At 38.3% G+C, this 19,137-nt stretch overlaps 1 protein-coding gene across 11 annotated transcripts in view; it reads right to left on the bottom strand.

Moving 5' to 3' along the window:
* ARHGAP28 (Rho GTPase activating protein 28) overlaps positions 1-19,137 on the bottom strand; it is a 220,327-nt gene that overhangs the window by 66,637 nt on the left and 134,553 nt on the right. For 9 of the 11 annotated variants that reach the window (XM_049902496.1, XM_049902495.1, XM_049902499.1 and 6 more), the window contains 2 exons: positions 5,230-5,322; positions 1,701-1,790 (listed from right to left, as the gene is read on the bottom strand). The exons of 1 other annotated variant lie outside the window; for it this stretch is intronic. In XM_049902496.1, the coding sequence (XP_049758453.1) occupies positions 1,701-1,790; positions 5,230-5,322 (183 nt within the window). The remainder of the gene's footprint in view (positions 1-1,700; positions 1,791-5,229; positions 5,323-19,137) is intronic. One more of the 11 variants, XM_049902497.1, reaches the window with a different exon arrangement.

The following is a 19,137-nucleotide window of genomic DNA, read 5'->3' as shown; positions in this document are numbered from 1 at the left end:
AAGGCTGTTACCAGAATTTTGAATGATTTACTTTGTTTTTGTCAACAAATGGGGTGACTTTGAGATTACCTTTAAACTAGAGATAGTCTCACTCATTTGCATTCCAATGCACTGTCTTCAATGGGCAAATAAGTGCTAGATTGACAGCCAGCAGGGCAGAAATTGTGCATTACCCTCAGCCTATCTATGCCATCGCCTGTGGCACTATTGACAAAATTACTCATTGATAATAGTCACTCAAGTTACTTTGTTTCTTACGTGCTCACTGTGCAACCAAACAAAACTATTCCATAACCCAACCACTAAAAACATAACAGAAGAGCCAGCTAACTTGGAGCTGATAGCATCACCTCCCTGAACAATGACATCATCCTGGGAGTGTGCCACGTATGGGCAATGGTTGAAAAACAACTGCTCCCAAGAAACATGTAAATGTGCTACCTTAGTCTGCATGTTTGCTGTTCTATCTGCTGCCTCCCACAAGCCTGCCTTCAGAGAACCACCACCTCATCTAATGGGGGTCTCTTGCTGGTTTCAGTCCATCCTATCACCCACTACCAGGGGACCTGAGCTGTGGGATTTTGATAGGCAGAGACACAGAGTGGGAATTCCCAGTGGAGACAGGGAGAGGGGGAATGACAAGTTTTGGATAAAGTACAAGTTCTGTTACTTAAGGTCAAGTGAGTGAATGTGTCTGAAGGGTTTGTGCAGGTGAGTACTAAAAGCTGAGGCTGGAAATGCTGGAAGTAGTGAAAAGTCTTTAATACCAGTGTCATGGATTGAATTGTGTCCCCCAAAAAATACGTGTCAACTTGGTTAGGCCATGAATCCCAGTATTCTGTGGTTGTCCTCCATTTTGTGATTGTAATTTTATGTTGAGAGGATTAGGGTGGGATTGTAACACCACCCTTACTCAGGTCACCTCCCTGATCCAAGGTAAAGGGAGTTTCCCTGTGGTGTGGCCCTGTACCACCTTTTAACTCTCAAGAGATAAAAGGAAAGGGAAGCAAGCAAAGAGTTGGGGACCTCATACCACCAAGAAAGCGGCACCAGGAGCAGAGCACATTGTTTGGACACAGGGTCCCTGTGCCTGAGAAGCTCTTCGACCAGGGGAAGATTAAGGACAAGGACCTCCTCCAGAGCCAACAGAGAGAGAAAGCTTTCCCCTGGAGCAGACTCCCTGAATTTGGACTTGTAACTTACCAGACTGAGAAAATAAATTTCTCTTTGTTAAAGCCATCCAGTTGTGATATTTCTGTAATGGCAGCACTAAATAACTTAGACAACCAGAATGAGAAGTTTGTCATTTATTCTGCAGGTAAAAGCCCACAGAGTTAAGATCATTGAATCACTGGTATTTTATGTATGAGCTCAGTCAAGAGAACCAAAGTTAACAAATAACTCCAAGCTTGATATATGTAAAGAATTTTTTTTTGGTTTCTGGCCATACCAAAAAAACCAAACAAAACCCACTGCTGTTGAATCTATTCCAACTCGTCGAGTTCTCTTTTAAACTGAGAATCTATTCATTGCTGAGTTTGTCTCCTTCTTCCTGGTTGTTACAAGAGTAGTGGACCTATTGGCAGTCATGGTTTCCCTGCAATTTCAGTTATGATAATACTTTCAAGTTTTTCTTATCTGTCTTGAAAAAAATTGCTTCCTCTTTCCTTCCCACTTTTAGTTGCTCTGTGATGACTTACCACGGAGCCATCTTGGGGATCTGCGAAGCTCTGCTCTTTGTCCTGGGACCCATCTGTCAGAGCAATACTGTTGAGAGATGCATCATTGGGCTAAATGGAGAAATAAAAGCACCATTCTCATTCAGGCGCACATTTTCTAATGTGTTTATGTATTCCACTATGTATACATTTTTAGATATGTGTGGCAATGACTCTATTAAAATTAATACATAAATATTCTTTCTTTACTGAAGGATCCTTACTGCAAATTTGAATATATTTGGTACTTATAAAATAGTACAGTATTTTGTCTGCTTTAAGAAAAACTATCATTCCTCATCTTGCTTCACCATATTTTCTAAATGTTCTAGACAGTATACATTACTTCATAATATGAAAAAAAGAATATTTATTTTTCAAAAAGAAATAAATACACTAAATGAACTACCAAAAATAAAACCAAACCCACTGCCATTGAATTGATTCTGACTCATAGCAACCCCACAGGGTTTCCAAGACTGTAAATCTCTACGGAAGCAGACTGTCACATCTTTGTCCCAAGGAGCGGCTGGTAGTTTCCAACCACTGACCTTTCAGCTAGTAGTCAATCACTTTAACCACCGCACAGTTGGGATTGACTCGACAGCAGCTGGAATAAACGAACTAGTACAAGAAATTTAGGTCAAGATGGCTGACAATCATCTACCTTCCCTCCCATCCCAAACCACTAGAAATAACAGAAAATATACGTTTAAAGGAACAGATTTTTAATGACATTGGAAACTAGCAAAGAATTCCATAGCAGACCAACTAATAGAAATTTCTAGACGGAAAGTGAGAAACCATTTTATATCTACTGAAATTCAGATTTCTGGGACCATTAAGTCGAGGTGACCCACCCAGGCCATTTGCCCTTAGGAGTCCCTTTGAACCTTGATCCTTTAAGGAACTCTTTTCCTTAAAGTTACCTTCAAGTCAAACAACAGCTTAGTAAGCAGTTTTGCAGGGATCGGTTTGCCTTAGGCGTTGGGCTCTTTTGGAGAAGTACAATGACTTTCAGGAGCCTACCCTGCCCAGACCCTGCCCATGTAACCTGTTTTCACTATTCTCCCTTCGGAGTGACTTCCCAATGGCTTAGGGTTGACACAGCCCAATTCAAATCATATCTACTCACAATAAATATATTCTGTTACAGTAATTTCTGTGTTTCTCTGTCCATTTAGGTTTCGACAAAAGCAAATGGGATTACTTTGGTAAGTTAAGAACCTCTATATGAAAGTAGCAAAAAGAAAATTTCCAGGGAGAGAGCAGAAAAACAAACCCAAAACAACCTGAGTGTACAAAGAGCAGGAAAGAGCCACAGACAAATAATTACGAACTATTTACCTAAAATAGAAGCCAGGAAGATCTCCCTTCCCTTAAATGCATAGACAGTCCCTAAATATGACCCTAAGGAAAAAACCCAAATGCAGTCTAAATAAAATGAACTAATTGCCCTAGTGGTGGTGGTGATGGGTACCATGTTCCTTGTGTGAGCATAGAGGTTTGAGAGAGAGGGAGAACATGAGGCCTCAAAAAAAGACAGAAATGGTGAATAAAAAATAAAATCGGCTTTGTCTGGAAGTAAACAAATTAGGGTTCTTCATTTCCTTATTTGTTTTCAATTTGAGGAGAGTGTGTACTAACCTACCTATCCCCTCTATACACTTTAAAGTTAAGCACACCCCACTCACTTATGAGAACACACAATCAACAATTTTGGCCTTTTAGGTGATTAGATCTACTCAGCTGCAAAGAAGACACAGTAATTTCCTATGTTAATCGATAAAGAGCCCTGGTAGCACAGTAGTTATGCGCTCAACTGCTAACCAAGAGGTCAGCAGTTTGAATTCACCTAGCTGCTCTGCAGAAGAAAGACATGGCAGTCTGCTTTCTTAAAGACTTCAACCTTGGAAACCCTCTGGGGCAGTTCTGTTCTGTCCTATAGGGTCACTATGAGTCAGAATTTTTAATCAATCAAATAACCAGTAAAGTTTAGCTTTATGACTCTGCAGAGAACACAGGGGCCCACAGAAGCCATACTTTCACCTGAGAGTATGCTGATGCTTCTACCTTACAGAAAAACCGCCCCCCTCCATTTCTTTGGGTGGGTTCTTTTGGTGGTCATTTCACCTTCTTGCTGTGACATCATCTCATCAGAATCTTAAGATCTCAGCAGGGGTTGGGACTGGGGAGCTGGGCAGGAGGAAGCACCTTGGATTGATTGTCTTGGTCAGAAGCAAAGGGCCTACAGCTCGTCTGTATTGGAGGTACAACCTGAGGCTGGGGACACTGCTGCCACCCACCCAACCATGGGGGAAGTGTTCCCTGAGTGGATGGCATTCACACTGGGGCAGAGACTGCACTGCTGCCTTCACTTATTGCTACACATAACAAAAGCTGACCTTTAAAAATAACTAAAAAAAAAAAAAACACTGAAAAAACTACTTATTTGAAAGTCTGTTATTTTTCTGTATGAGCTCAGCCATGAGGACCAAGCTTTAGTTAACATTCTCCACACAGGATATGCATTAAGAACTATTTTTGTTTGTTTCTGCCTGTAGCTACTTTTTTAATTTTCTTTAAAGATAAACCCAAAACCAAACCCACTGCCATCAACACGATTCCGACTCATAGAATGAGTCTTTAGAGATAGAATTTAGTTATTCTGGATTTACCTATTAAATTATTCCTTGCTGAATTAGAAAGCTATGGTGATGAATCTGTGGGTGGCTATGTCTGCCAACCAAATGAATTAGGTTGTGTCTTTTAAAGTTTGCTTGACTGTCTGGGAGACTCCTTCCCCATGTCCCCCACTCCTAACTATCATAAGGTGACTTACCCTGGGCCACTGTCACTTGGTTTCTGTTAGGGATTGAACTGTGTACCCCCAAAAGATATGTTGAAGTCCTAAGCCCTGTATCTGTGAATGTGACCTTGTTTGAAAATAGGGTTTTTCTTTGAATACGGTTATCAGTTATATAGGGTGGGTTTTAAACCCTTAGGTTCCCTATGAGTTGGAACCAACTCGACGGCACTGGGTTTGGTTTTTTGGTTTGAAGGTATCTTATAAAAGGAACAAGAGACACGGAAAAGGAGACATGCAGGGGGGAGATGCCATGTGGAGATACATTTACAAGCAACAAAGGAAAGTTAAGAGACTCCTGGGGCTAACAGAAGCCGGAAAGGACAAGGAAGGGTCTTTCCCTAGAGTGGACAGTGAGACGAATTCCCTGAATTTGGACTTCTAGACTCCAAAGCTGCAAGAAAATATATTTCTGTTCTTTAAAGTCACCCATTTTGCAGTATTTTATTATGGCAGCCCTAGGAACCTAAGGCAGTTTCTATTTACTGCTGAATATTTTCTTTAGAAATTGATGAAAGGTAGGTTGGTATGCTGACAGCTGTGGTTTCCCAACAATCTTAATTATGTTGTCTTTTTTCAAGTTTTGCATGCTTGTGCTGAAGAAACAGCTTCTTCTTACATCCCAGTTCCCTTGCTAGAACTTACCATGGAAGCACTTGTTTTGACAACTGTTGGCATCTCTTTTTTTTCCTGTGTACCATCCAACTGAGCAGTGTGCTTGTCACAAGTATCACCTGGCTAATAAGGGAAATGAAAGTCATTTTTCTCATACATGTCTTTCCAAACATGATTGGATATTCAAATATGTGTTACATTATAATTTGTATATATGTACAGCTTTGTGGCAATATACGTAGTGTCTACCTGTGCCTTGATAATAATTTTTACCTAATTGTTCATAATTATTTTGATTTCATAAAGGCCATGCTCTATAATAGAAATTGGTCTCAGAAGCAGACACTGCTAGCTGCCTACCAAAATCTACTTTCCTTTTCTTCTTTAATATATGAATACCATGATTTTGCTCCAAGCTGCTGTATGTATAACTGAAAAAACTGTGATCATGGATAAGTACATCTAATGAGGGATAAGTGGGATTCTACTTGCTGGCAATTCCAGAAGGGAATCAAGAAGAGGAACATGGTGCCTGCCAGACCCGGTCATCTTACACTGATTTAAATTAGGTCCATACGCTAAGGAAAGCAGAGAGGAAAGATGAAAAGTTGGCAGGCTCATGCCATAGTAGTCCCAAACTTCCTACCTTCAGTTTCTGGTTTATGAGAAAAATAAGCTCTAGTTCAAATTACGTAGTTTACTGACAAAACCATGCTGTTTTAAAATCAGACTTACGATTGTATTTTGCAATGATTTATAAATTAATAGGAAGAGTATCCAGTTTTTTTCAGTTGTAAAATTAGAAATAAATGTGTTTGATTACCTCATGAACACATATGACTGGATCAAAGATTTCATTCCTATTCACTGAATATCGGAAAAAGCTGATTTTATTTATGCAGGAAGGGTATTTGGAGACTACATTTCTGATGAACTGCACTGTAGACCTCTTGCATGTGCTCTAAGATTTAGTGGCATTTGTGATACAATGGCTTACCAAAAATAAGATATGAATATTCTACTCCATTATTGAAGCAACTTTTGCAAAATTAAATATGCTGAATATTAATGAAATCATAAATATTTACATGAGAGCTTAAAACTTATTTTTCATCTTGCTTTTCTATATTTTCTAACTTTCCCACAAAGAGTATGTACTAATGAATAAGAAAAACATACACCTATTTTTAAGTGGAAACAATGCTAAAGGAGCAGTACGAGAAAAACGTAGGTCAGGATGGAAGACTGAGCATGCTCCTCTGCTGCCAACCAAATCATTCAAATGAAGAGAAGGTGTATCTTTTTATAAGAACAGATACATAATCGCCCTGGAAACCAACAAAGTGTTCTCATTACGGGTCAGGAATTGTAAGAAATTCCTAAAAAGTAGAAAGTAAAGAATTGTTTGATAATTGTAGAGAAATTCTCAGCCTAATAACAGTTTTAAGACAACATTGGTCGGATAAACAGAAAATCCAGACAAAACAAACAAACAAAAACATGCTTAGAGTGAAGCATACGAAGGGCAGGAAGGGGTTCCTAGGCAGGAGAATTTACTGTAAGAGGGTTTTCTCATGTGAGGGGCCATACGACCTCTCTCCAGCCCCCTTCATAATGAAAGCGGGCAGTAGCTGTATACAAACCCAAGAAAAGTGCTCTCAATGAAATGAACTACCTGCCTCAGAAGGATTTCCAGGGTCCGTGTCTGGGCCTGGGATCAGGTTGCTCTGGACCACCATGAAAGATATGAATGGGAGAATAAAAAGAAAATTTCAGCTTGGTCTGGGAGTGAAACCAGTTGAAGTCATTCACCACCTTCTCTTTGGGCATTGATGTGTGTGCCTACGTGTGCGTACCCTCATGCATGTTGCCTACTAAACTAACTTCCATTCAGAGAGTTCACATGCCACACAAATTCACACAGGGTCCAGATGCGCCCCCTTAGTGAAGAAACAGAGTCCTTTGGGGAAATATCTCTATAACAACACAGAAATCATACAGAAATGACATACTCCAAGTTATTAATCAATCAATCCAGTCCATTAATAATTTTAAATCAATCACAAGGACCACCAGCCACTGAAGAAAATCAACATAATGAAAAAGATGTACAATGATAAACATAGGGAAACAGATAATGGAGGGAAGAAAAGAAATTCAATGATTTAATTTTTATAATGGTTTAACTTTTCATTTCAGACATTTGAAGGTTATCACAACCATAAATCAAGGACAAACTGCTATGATAAAGAGGAAATCAGTGAAAAAGGAAGAATTTTTGTGAATTAACAGCATGATTGGTGAATTAAATCGAGACCAAATTATAACCAACCATGGGATAAGTCAGAATTAGGGATTCTAATTAGGGAATTATGAAATGATGTAGATGAAATCTAGTAGAACACAGATAAACAGAAAAAAAAAAAAAAGACATGGGAAATAAAAGAGATAATTCAAGAGACACGTGAATTTCATTCAAGTAATGAAAGGAATAGAGAGAATATGGAGATGATGAAGTAATGGGAATAGGATGTCCAAAACTGAAAGAAAAGGAACAGTTTTCAGAGTTAAAGATCTGAGTGCTGGGGGACCTCATAACACCACGAAAGCAGTGCCAGGAGCAGAGTGCTTCCTTTGGACCCAGGGTTCCTGGGTAGAGAAGCCGCTAGTCCAGGGGAAGATTGAGGAGAAAGACCTTCCTCCAGAGCCGACAGAGAGAAAAAGCCTTCCCCTGGAGCTGAGGCCCTGAATTTGGACTTCTAGCTTACTGGACTGTGAGAAAATAAGCTTTTTGTTAAAGCAAAAAAAAAGTTGAGTGCTGACCATTAAAAAGAAAAACAAAAAAGATTCCATATCTTAATGAGAGTTCAGGTCTCCAATGATAAAGATTTAAGTAATAAATATAACAAATTAATAAAGAGAGGCATCAGATTCCTCAACATCAACACTGTGTGAAAAAAGCAAATGGACCAATATCCACAAATTTCTGAAGGAAATTGATTTAGGGCTTAGCATTTTGATACTCTCCAATTTAGATTCTCATTTTTGGACAGGAAAATTTAGCACCCAGAGACATTTTTTTGCCAGATTTGCTCAAAGGATAAGAGGTACAATATACTAGGAAGAGGTAACACTTTGTAATGTATGTGATCATGTAAATTAATAATTTTACTAGTCTCTGCAGCCATTTTGTTATTCTAGCCCTCCCCATCGTCCTGTGAGTAAAGGCAGTATTTGCTTTCTCACTCTACAAACTGGTGCGCAATTCAACGGTGTGGGTAGAGTAAAATTTAAAGTTCTGTTATGTCTCAGTGAGAGATTTATTCACCTGTTTGGCAGCACACTTGTCCCTTGAACAACCTTTAACAGGTGATAAGAACTTTAAGGAATTGAAATTAAAGGGACAATGGAAGCCAAATGGAAGTAGACTGGGCCTTAATGGATGAGGAAGTACATGAGAGCCTGGCTGTGATTGGGGTCTCAGCAGCTAGTCCTAGGAGGTCTTATGATGCTTTAAGCACGTCAACTATTCACTCCCTGAGATGGGGCTCAAGACAGAATCACTTTATTAGAATAAAGCTACAGCCAATGGTTTAGCCTAGGTCAGTCGGGCGTGGTGGAGGGCAGCAGATAAAAGACAAGGCAGGGTGGGTTAATGTTTTCCCTTGGTTTATATAAAATCATTTAATAAACATTCTATTCAAAGGCCAACTATTACTTTACTCAGTAACAGGGAACTGCCATGTCTTGACTTCCACGTCTAGCTGTTATTGCTTTGGCTTATTGGCGCACTGAATTATTAAACTTGTATGTAAAAATCCTGTGTGCAAGGACTATGTCTCCTTATTTTGCTCCTATTTTCTGGCAGGCTAGGTGCTTTGTGAGCGTTCAGTAAATTCCTGCTGATTATTTCATTCTGACTACTCCCATAAAGCTGGCTCTGATCACTGGTTTTTCAGAGGAGAAAATGAAGGCAAATGAAAGAAGTTTCCCTCTTCCACACCAGAAAAATATTTCTTCATAAAGGGCACTCTGCAGAAGGGAGTTAGCACAGCAGGCCTGACCTCTACCTTCACTCAGACAGGCCTGTGTACTGGTCCCTGGCTAGTGTCCGTGAGCTTGGACTTCAGGAGGGTTCCCACCATTTCCTAAAGGTTGAGTGGGTCACTGGGCCTTGACTGTTGGACAAACAGTGTGGTTTATCCTGAACACCTGCTTTCCTTCTGGAGTCTGGAATTTTGGTGCATAGTCGGTGCTGTAATAAGTTATGTCCAGGACTATGACTATATGCGAGTCCTGTTGAGTTCTAGCAAACCATTGTCTTAGGGATCCCACCTGGCACAAGAGAAAACCAGGATATATTTATTTAATATTTAATTAAACTTAAACATTCCGTCTATAAATGTTTGAAGACTAGCACTTATGTTCATGTCTATACCCTTTTATAACTACCTACACTATCATGTGTTTCAGATGTTCAGATCTGAAAAAGGTAAGAAATATATTTTCCAGCCCTTATCAGCCACTAATCACCTGATGAAAAGGCTACAGCCTAGTTAGAAAATCTACTAATTGCAGAAAGACACAATATACCTCTCTAAAGTAGAAGTCTGGCTTCAATAGCATATACTGGCCCAGAGAAGAAAATCTATAAGAATTCATTATTTTGTTCTCTCCAGTTTGGAATAAGGTAGAAGATGGAACATGATAATAAAAAGGTAAATCAGAAGAGATATGAGATAATCTCAGACCAATGTGAGTCCATGGCAACAGGTGGGAGTGAAGGTATAGTCAGATGGGGAAAAGGCTCTTTAAGAATCCATTTCTTGGAAATACTGCACGGTCTACTCCACTTGCCACTCCTGTGGCTGAGAGGGAGGTGGTGGCTGCTGGGAAGGGGACAGGGAAGGCAAAAGTAAAGTACCTAAGACCCCCTGCACAGAGGAAACTACACCTGAGGACTCCTGCTGGCAACCCGACAGGAAGTGTGAAAACTCTGACTAGAGGGAGTTAACACTTTTATGAGAAATAAAATAAAACTGGAAGAAATATTAGACAGTATTGCTCGCAGCCCCAGCTGACTACATTCCACCTCTGTACCCTGGCCTCCCCTCAGGCAACACAGAAGCAACCGGAATACACACTGGTGCACATTGAAACTGTTCAGCAGAATCACGGAAGAGACCAAGAGCTGGTCAATATTAGGACAAGAGTAAGGTCCACATAAGGCATTCCACATTAAAGTATGCATAGGACAAAAATAAATTGTGCAAAAACTAAACATCATCAGTGGATCAAGTGATACAACAGCTATTCTAGGAACAGCAAAGAATAGTTCTCACAGGATTCCTTCTGACAGGAAGGAAAAAATATAGCTGAAGAGAAGAAAATATACTGAAGTATTGGAGGAAAGTCTCTGACTGTAAGTTATCTGCTGCCTTGGATCGAAGTGAGGCAGATGTTACTAAGCCCATGCCCTTCTTGTGTCTCCACTTCATAGTAAACCCAAAGGAAAACCCACTGCCATAGAGTCGATTCCAATTCATAGTGCCCCTATAGGACAGAGTAGAACTGCCCCATAGAGCTTCCAAGGAGCGCCTGGTGGATTCGAACTGCAGACCTTTTGGTTAGCAGCTGTAGCACTTGACCACCATGCCACCAGGGTTTCCCACTTCTCGGCAGACCACTTAAATAGCAGGAATAAGCCCATGCCAAGTGTCTGGATCATGAGATGAGATGCATCCATAACAATAAAGCTTTCTACTGATACATCTTTATTGGCAGCAATGAAGTCAGATCAGCATTCTTTGAAGCCTTCTAGTAAGATGTACTAAAAAACAGTTGCCAGTCGATTCAGACTCATGGCGACCCCATGGGTGAGCAAAAAAGAGGAAGACCCTCTATGAGATGAATTGACACAGCAGCTGCAATAATGGGATCAAACATAGCAATGATTATGAGGATGGTGCAGTGCAGGACAGGGCAATGTTTCATTCCGCTGTACCTAAGGTCACTTCTCCCCGTCAGTGTATTGTGCCTGTTGTACACCCCTGGAGGAGCCCTGGAGCCAGTCCAGGTAGGGTACACAATCTTTTTAAATTCCATACAGTTGCCAGCTTATTTCTTTCACTTGTTTACTGTAATATCTGGCGTGTTTTTATTTATCTAATTTTGTACTCAGTTATAACCATGGTAGGGGTAGTGAATGTATGACAGGTGTAATCCCTGGTGCTGCAGTGGACCTTACTTCTTTTCTTTTGGACAAGATAATGAGTCAGAACTGACTCAACGGCACCTAGCAACAATGACATGTGTGAGATACCATACTTATTTTTCACTTGTTGCTACACATTTAAGGTATATTGCTATGCCCCATAGATATTTACATTTATAATATTTCTGGAATTTCAAAATATTTCTTACATGAGAGTCAACATTAACATTGAAAGATACACAGACTATAGCATAAGATTTTTCATTATGAGCTCAGCCAAGAGAACAAACTTGTAGCTCACAGCTTCCCCCACATCTTGACTTCTGGTTGCGGCTGAGCTATAGCTGCCGTTATTGTTGCTACAGGTACAGGTAGGGCACGCAGTTATATGTAGCTATTTAATGACTCATTCCTGAGTTTAAGAGTCTCTGTTCTCTTCATTATTACAAGGTAAGTAGATTTTTCTTTTGTTCAAATTTTCCTACCTGCCTTGAAATAATACTTGTTTTAGTCTTCTTACTCTCAATTCCCCCTGCTTTTTGTCTTACTGGTTGACCCTTCTGCAGGGAATTGCTGACATCCCTTCTTCATCCAGGATCTCATTTCAAAGAGGAGTGGGGATACAACAAAAACCATCTGGCTATTGAGCAAAATGAAAGTACATTTTTATTCTGGCATATTTTCCCAATTGTAATTGTATATTCAATCCCATGTTATACACAACATGTGTCTATCTATACAGATTGTAGATAAGTCCAGAGTTATGGCTGTCTGTGCAGTGACAATTGCAGTTAGCCATTTATTGACCAGTATTGAGAGCCCACTAAATGCCAGGTACTATAATAGACATTGCTCTCTGTACACAGTCTCACTTGCAGCTAAGGGTGTTTATAGTTCAGGCTAATGAGAAGTAAGTGGGATTCTATTGTGTGGGGTTTCCAGGAAAGTAAGGTCAGAAGAACAGAGCCAGTTTGTGCAAGTTCCTTCGAGGAGCATGGATGGGTGCCTGGAACAGCCCAGCCAGCTTGTAAGCTAAACAATGAAGGCCACATGTGAAAGATGAAATGGAAAAATGAAAGGAAGCTGAATCCATGCTAAAGAAAAGGACAACCTAACCTTGGTTTCTTATTAAGAGGAAAAAACAAATCCATATTAGTGTAGCTCACGATTTCTTGAGTTTTCTGTTACATGCAGTCAAATACATACATAAGTGATATGATGATGCTTTTTAAACCAAAGGGAAAACTGTATTTATACATAAAAAAAAAAATCAGTCTCACCTTTAGCTAGTGGCTTATCAATTATGAAACTGGAAATAAATATTGGGGAAAATGTATTTGGCCCTTAGAATTCTGTTCATGATAAATAGGACTATAGACCTTGGGTTAGGTATCCAGAGACTGATTTTAGTATTTATGATTTACTGTCTAATGGCTCTACTAAAACAAGGATTTCTATTCCTTTATTATAAGAACTCCAATGAAAAAATAAACGTATTAGATATTTAATGAAATCATAAAATTTTATTTGGGCTCATAGAAATCATCATTATTCTTACCTGTTCATATTTTCTGAGTTTCCTATAAAAAAAATGTATTACTTTCACAATAAGAAAAAAAAAAAACTCATATTTTGGGAAAGGAACAAATACTACCAAAAAAGCAGCACCAAAAAATGGGATCAGGATAGCAAAACGCACAGCCCACTTTCTCCTCCCCCTGGAAATGACTCAGTCTCAAAAGAGATATATTTTTAAAAGAGTATATCTAAAAATCAGTAAACATTTCCATTAAGCAGACCAGAAATTGTTGGAAATTCCTAGAAGATAAAAAGCAGGCATGAATGGTTGATAAAGGTTGAGAAAAACCTCAGCCAGAAAAACAGGCGCAAGAGAAAAATGAATAGGAGGTAAATGCTGATCCAGAAAAAGCTCATGTTCAGAATGAGACTTAGACAGGCATTCCACCAACACAGAAGGCAATGACTAAAGTGATTAAAGAATCTTTTCCTAAACAAAGTGGTCAGGCAGACCCTTTCCTCCATCTACCGCTGAATAGCACAGGCAGCAGCTAATTATGATCCCAGGATAAAACCCAAGAAATGTGCTCTTGGGAGCAGAGTGCAAACGTACTCTTGTCTGCCTTAGTAGTGGTGGTGGTGATGGGTGTCCTAATGTGGATGTAGTGGTCTTGCAGAAAGAGAGTTGAATTCCACTTCACTTGGGGCCTTCTTAAAAAACACGGACAGGGTATAAGGAGGGAAGTCAGGCTTACCTAAAAAGGAATAAATTACAGTCCTTCAGGATCTTGTTATTTTGGCATCGATGCCATATTTATGTGTTTTAAAGAGAAGTTTGACAGTTGACACACCTAACGACTCACACAAGCTCATACTCCTAGTCATAGGAAAGTTCCTTGGAGGAAACAGGTCTGCACAACTGCATAGAAAATACATGGTCACTACCTATATTAATCAATCAGTCTAGTCCTCCATTAATAAATATGAGTCAACACCCAAGGTTCAAAAGCAATTGAATAATAGCAATGGAAAAGAAAAAAATAAAACACATGACTCTAGACGAAACAAATAATTAAAGTAAAAGAAAAAAGCCTTGGAATATCAGATTTAATTTAGTACCTTCAGACTACTGAAAAGCTATTGCAATTAGCAAATAAGAACAGATTGCTATGATGAAGGGGAAATCCTGGAAAAGGAGAAGCTCTGGCAAATTTACAAGATGACTGTTAAATTGGAAAAAAAAAAAATTAATGAAAGACATAAAAAGTGTAAATATAACCAAAGCCAAATTACTGATCTAAAAAATAAATTAATGAGATACCCAAGAATGAAGAACAAACACCAAAAGAAAAATAAAAGTTGGAAAATAGAAAAGGACATTTACCAGACTTGGGAGTTCAATCCAAACAATGCAAAGATCATCTGGCAAGATTTTCAGAAAGAGTAACTGAGAAAATGAAGAGAAAAAATACCTTTTAAAATGTTAGGAAAAAAAAAAATCTAGAACCTGAAGAATGAACTGGTCCCCAGATAAAAAGGCTCATTACTGTTGACCAGAATGAATTTTTAATAACATTAAGACCAGTGACATTTCAAGGCCCCCAAAACAAAACAAAACTTCAAAAAGCTTCCACAGTTGTTACGTAGAGGAATGAGAGTGATATGGGCATTGTATTCCTCCATAGCAATGACTCACACCAGAAGAGAACAGACAGATATATCTTCAAAATCCTGAAGGAAAGTGATTTTTTTTTTTAGTAACAGGATTTTGAGCATAGAATTATATATTCAACAAATTTAAGATTAAGTGAAAGGGAAAGTGTATATTTTTGGACATGAAAAAATTTATCACCCAGAGCCAGAAACAGTCAAGAAAATCCTAAAGCAAAAGGTAAAATGTACAATCTGCTAAAAGATGGAACTACTAGGCAAACAAAATAGTTTGACTGTGTATATAACAGGAAGGCTATAGGAAGAAAATTGGCCAACAGACACTGTGGGATATTTTAACACAATTCTGCCAGAGACAGACAATTCAAGCAGATTTAAGAAAAAAAAAAAAACTAAAAAGGAACACAGAACATATGAATGACATAATCACAAACTGAATTCTGATAATTGGCAGACTTGATTTTATGTATACACAAATGTTACAGATATTAATATACATACATACATAGAGAGAGATGTATTTGGTCTATTGTATCATTGTGATCCATTACACTTAATTGTAAGCAATGTAAAGAAAATACAAATTGGATTTAAAGAACAGAGTAACTTTCACAAAAGTTGGCCATTTTTAAGGCAGAAATTTGCAAAACCAGAAATTCAATAAGCAAATTTCACTGAATATAATGCAATAAAATTATAAATCAACTACAAATGGATAACAAGAACAAAAACAACAAAACAGAATTTTAAAACATCCTTCTGACCATTTCTTGGGTTAAGGAAGAATTCAAAATTAAAATTATATACTAAAAATAAAAGACAATAAAAGTATTACATATGAAAAAGCCTCAGGAGTGGCCAAATAAATAACAAGAAAAAAATTCAGAGTCTTAAATGTGAATAAAATTATAAAATGAACAAATTTTTATTCATTCAGAAAAATAAACCCAAGAAATAAAAAAAAAAATCCCAAGAAATAGACAGGAGTTAATAAAAGTATATTAATGCAATGAAAATAAATCTAATAAATAAAACCAAAAGTTGATTCTTCAAATATCATTGCTGAAGGAACCATTCATAACTATCAGATAAAATACACAAACATTACAAATAAACAAATGATTACAAATAGAGATTTAAAAATTATAATACGCACATATTCAGCTTTATATTAATATATCTTAAAAATCTAAATAAAATTGATGGTATTTTTAGAAAAATCCAAACTACCATGTTTCAATAAACTACAGTCTAAAGAAAGAATAAAGCAGTGAACTCTAGCAAAAGTAGAGATATTCAAATATTTATGCCTAAAGAAGGCTCAACATCCTAGAAATTTTATTAATAATTCTTCCAAATACTCAGAGAGTATATAATCTCTATTTTTTAAATAACCTATACTCCATAATTTTGGAAAATATGCAGTAAATTCATTCTGAGACTAGCATAATCCTGGTTCAAAACAAAACAAAAAGATAAATTTAGGGAAGTCTCATTTACTATTTACTATAAATGTAAAATCAAAAGTGAATTATTAATGTACCAAATAACTTTTAAGATACAATCCAGCTAAATAAAGTTTATTCCAGGAAATCAAAAGTGTTACAATAATAGAAAATTTATTGCTGTAATTTCCTATCATTGAATAAAAGATAAAACAATACATTTATACAGATACTAAAAAGGCATTTCATAAAAAAATTAATAAATCTCTCTATATTTATATGGACACCCTGGTGGTGTAGTGGTTAAGAGCTACAGCTGCTAACCAAAGGGTCGACAGTCTGAATTCACCAGTTGCTCCTTGGGAACTCTATGGGGCAGTTCTACTCTGTCCTATAGGGTTGCTATGAGTCAGAATGGACTCAATGGCAATGGGTTTTTTTTTTTTTTTTTAATATAGTTCTATACATGCTTCACTAGTTTTGCTCCTCTAGAGAACCAAGCATAAGACAGAAACTTACACTGATAAAGAATATCTATTAAAATCCTAAGAAAAATACTCTATTTAAACAGGAAACCTTAGAAGAATGGATGATAAATCTTAAGTTAAATAAGGAAGTCCCTAATTTCCATTCAATGATGTACTAGTGATCTTAAACCAAAACCAAAAAACCCACTGCCATTGAGTCGATTCCAATTCATAGCGACCCTACAGTGATCTTAGTCAATCTAATAATATGATGAAACAAACAGAGGTGTAATTCTTATAAATAGATAAGGCTGCACATTCTGTGGACTACTTCCACATCTGTGATAAGCAACCCACTACCAGAAAAAAAAATTATTAAAACTAACCTGGACAGAAGAATTCAGGTAAGAAACTATTATAAAAAAATTAAAAGGAGTTTTCCTATACATCAATAAAAACATCAAGAAACTATAATAAAAGAGATATCATATACGATAGGTACAAGTCTATTACTGTGGTTAATGTTACGTTGTCACTTGCCTAGGCTAGAATGTCCAGTTGCTTGGCCAAACACTAGATATTGCTATAAAGGTCTTCATAAGTGGTTAATGTTTAAATCAGCTAATTTTAAGTAAAGCAAATTATCCTTCACAATGTGAGTGGACCTCATTCAATTGGATGAAGACTTTCAGAACAAAACTGAGGTTTTCTGAGGGAGAAAGATCCTGCCTCAAGACTGTCACATACACAAGACTAGTGGAGTTTTCAGCCTGATTTTGGACTTGCCAGCCCCCACAATCATGTGAACCAATTTCTTAAAATAAATCTATGTATTTACGTACTGATTGATCAGTGGATTAGTCGATTAATAGATAATCTTAATGGTTCTGTTTCTCTGGAGAACCCTAACACATTTATTAATGTGTTAGCAAGGAACTTAGTAAGAAATATGTAGGATCTACAGGAAGAAATATATAACACTTTATAGATGGGTGGAAAAAGAAGGCACAGGCGGGGCCAAGACGGCAGAGTAATCAGAGACTTCTGGTGATCCCTCTTACAACAAAGACCTGAAAAAACAGTGAATCAATTATATATATGACAGGATAGGAGAGCTTAAAATTGAAGGCAAAGTTAGGAAATCTGACTGGGCAGAAGAGGGAGGGAGAGAGTTCACAAGAGGCAAGGAGTTGCCAGACCTGACTCAGCCATGATCCCCCGGCGTGACTGCAGCAGGTCTGGTGATAGCATTTGGGACATAGTTTCCTCAGGAAGAGAGAGCGAGCTGCACTGAGTCTATTCACACCTCCGGAATCAGCAAAGAACAGTGCTCTCGCCCTGAGATAAGTGCTTGTGTCTAATTTACCATGAGGATCAAATAACACTCCTTATGAAAGAACTCTCTCCCATTTATCTGATCCCTTCTCCCTCTGCCCTACCTCCAAGCTGGCTTCAGTGGCTGTCAATTTTCCTGGGTCTGATATAGGTCCTGCTGCACACCCTAAGCCATTCTCCCGGCCCTGGAGAAGGAACAATTAACGAATGGAGGAAAAAATAATCTCCATGCTCTCCTAAGCTGGGAACACAGGGCAGAAGAGGCTCCTGTCCAGGCACAGATGGTTCACAGACTTTGAATGACTTTCACCCCTGTATGGACCTGTGTGGTCCCATTTCAGCAGCTTAGGTCCTTGTCGGCAGACTGTAATGGTGTATATGCCTGAAATTTGACTTCGACTGTTGCAGCTGTGTAGTGGAGAGGTGGGTTTTTGACGTTTGACACTGCTCTGTCTATTAAGCAGGGTCCTCACCTACATCAGGGGCCTGAAGGCTGGTGGCTCCATCCACACCACCTAGCCGCCAGAAACAGGGGTCCAAAGATAATTAGTACCTCCCAGTTCTTACAGCCAAAAGGATTTGGAGCCCATGGTCCAGGTGTGGAACCCCCCCAACCTGTGTGCTCTAGAAAACACAGATGTGCTTCCCTCACAGATGCTCAGGGGACTGTTGTCAGCCTTCTGCCTTGCTCAGAGTGGAGCCCCCTTTTGCAACAAGATACCTGTGCCTACATTAAACATACCTGTTCCTCTAAGACTATAAGAGAGAGACTGTACCACACACTTAGTGACCAACTACCTGGAGACCTGAGCTGACTCCATTCAAGAAAAGTGGATGGACTCCTGGGCTCAAACAGCTGGTACAGCTCTAGCCATCTGGTGACAGGACGTTACAGCTTGAAAGGTGCAAAAAATGAAACTAGCTCACTCGAGCAACCTATTTGGGAATATCAAAACAAGAAGCTGGACACAGTAAACAAATATAAAATAAATTAATACAATAAATTATAGATGGATTGGAGACAATAGTCAACAACAAACCACATAAAGAAACAGACCATGATCACTTCAACAAGGTCCCAAAACAAAGAACAAAGGGATCCTCCAAACAAAGAGATATTCCTGGAATTACCAAAGGTAGAATACAAAAGATTACAGACCTCTTCAAAAGATCAGGAAGGAGATCAGGCAAAACGCAGAACAAACCAAGGAACACACAGATAAAGCAGGAGACGAAATTAAGATTATTTAAGAGCACAATGAAAAATTTAATAGGCTGCAAGAATTCA

The sequence above is a fragment of the Elephas maximus genome, chromosome 11 (assembly GCF_024166365.1).
Source record: "Elephas maximus indicus isolate mEleMax1 chromosome 11, mEleMax1 primary haplotype, whole genome shotgun sequence".
NCBI classification, from domain to species: Eukaryota; Metazoa; Chordata; class Mammalia; order Proboscidea; family Elephantidae; genus Elephas; species Elephas maximus.
The sequence above is the reverse complement of the archived record's forward strand: the minus strand, read 5'-3'. Positions and strand labels throughout refer to the sequence as shown.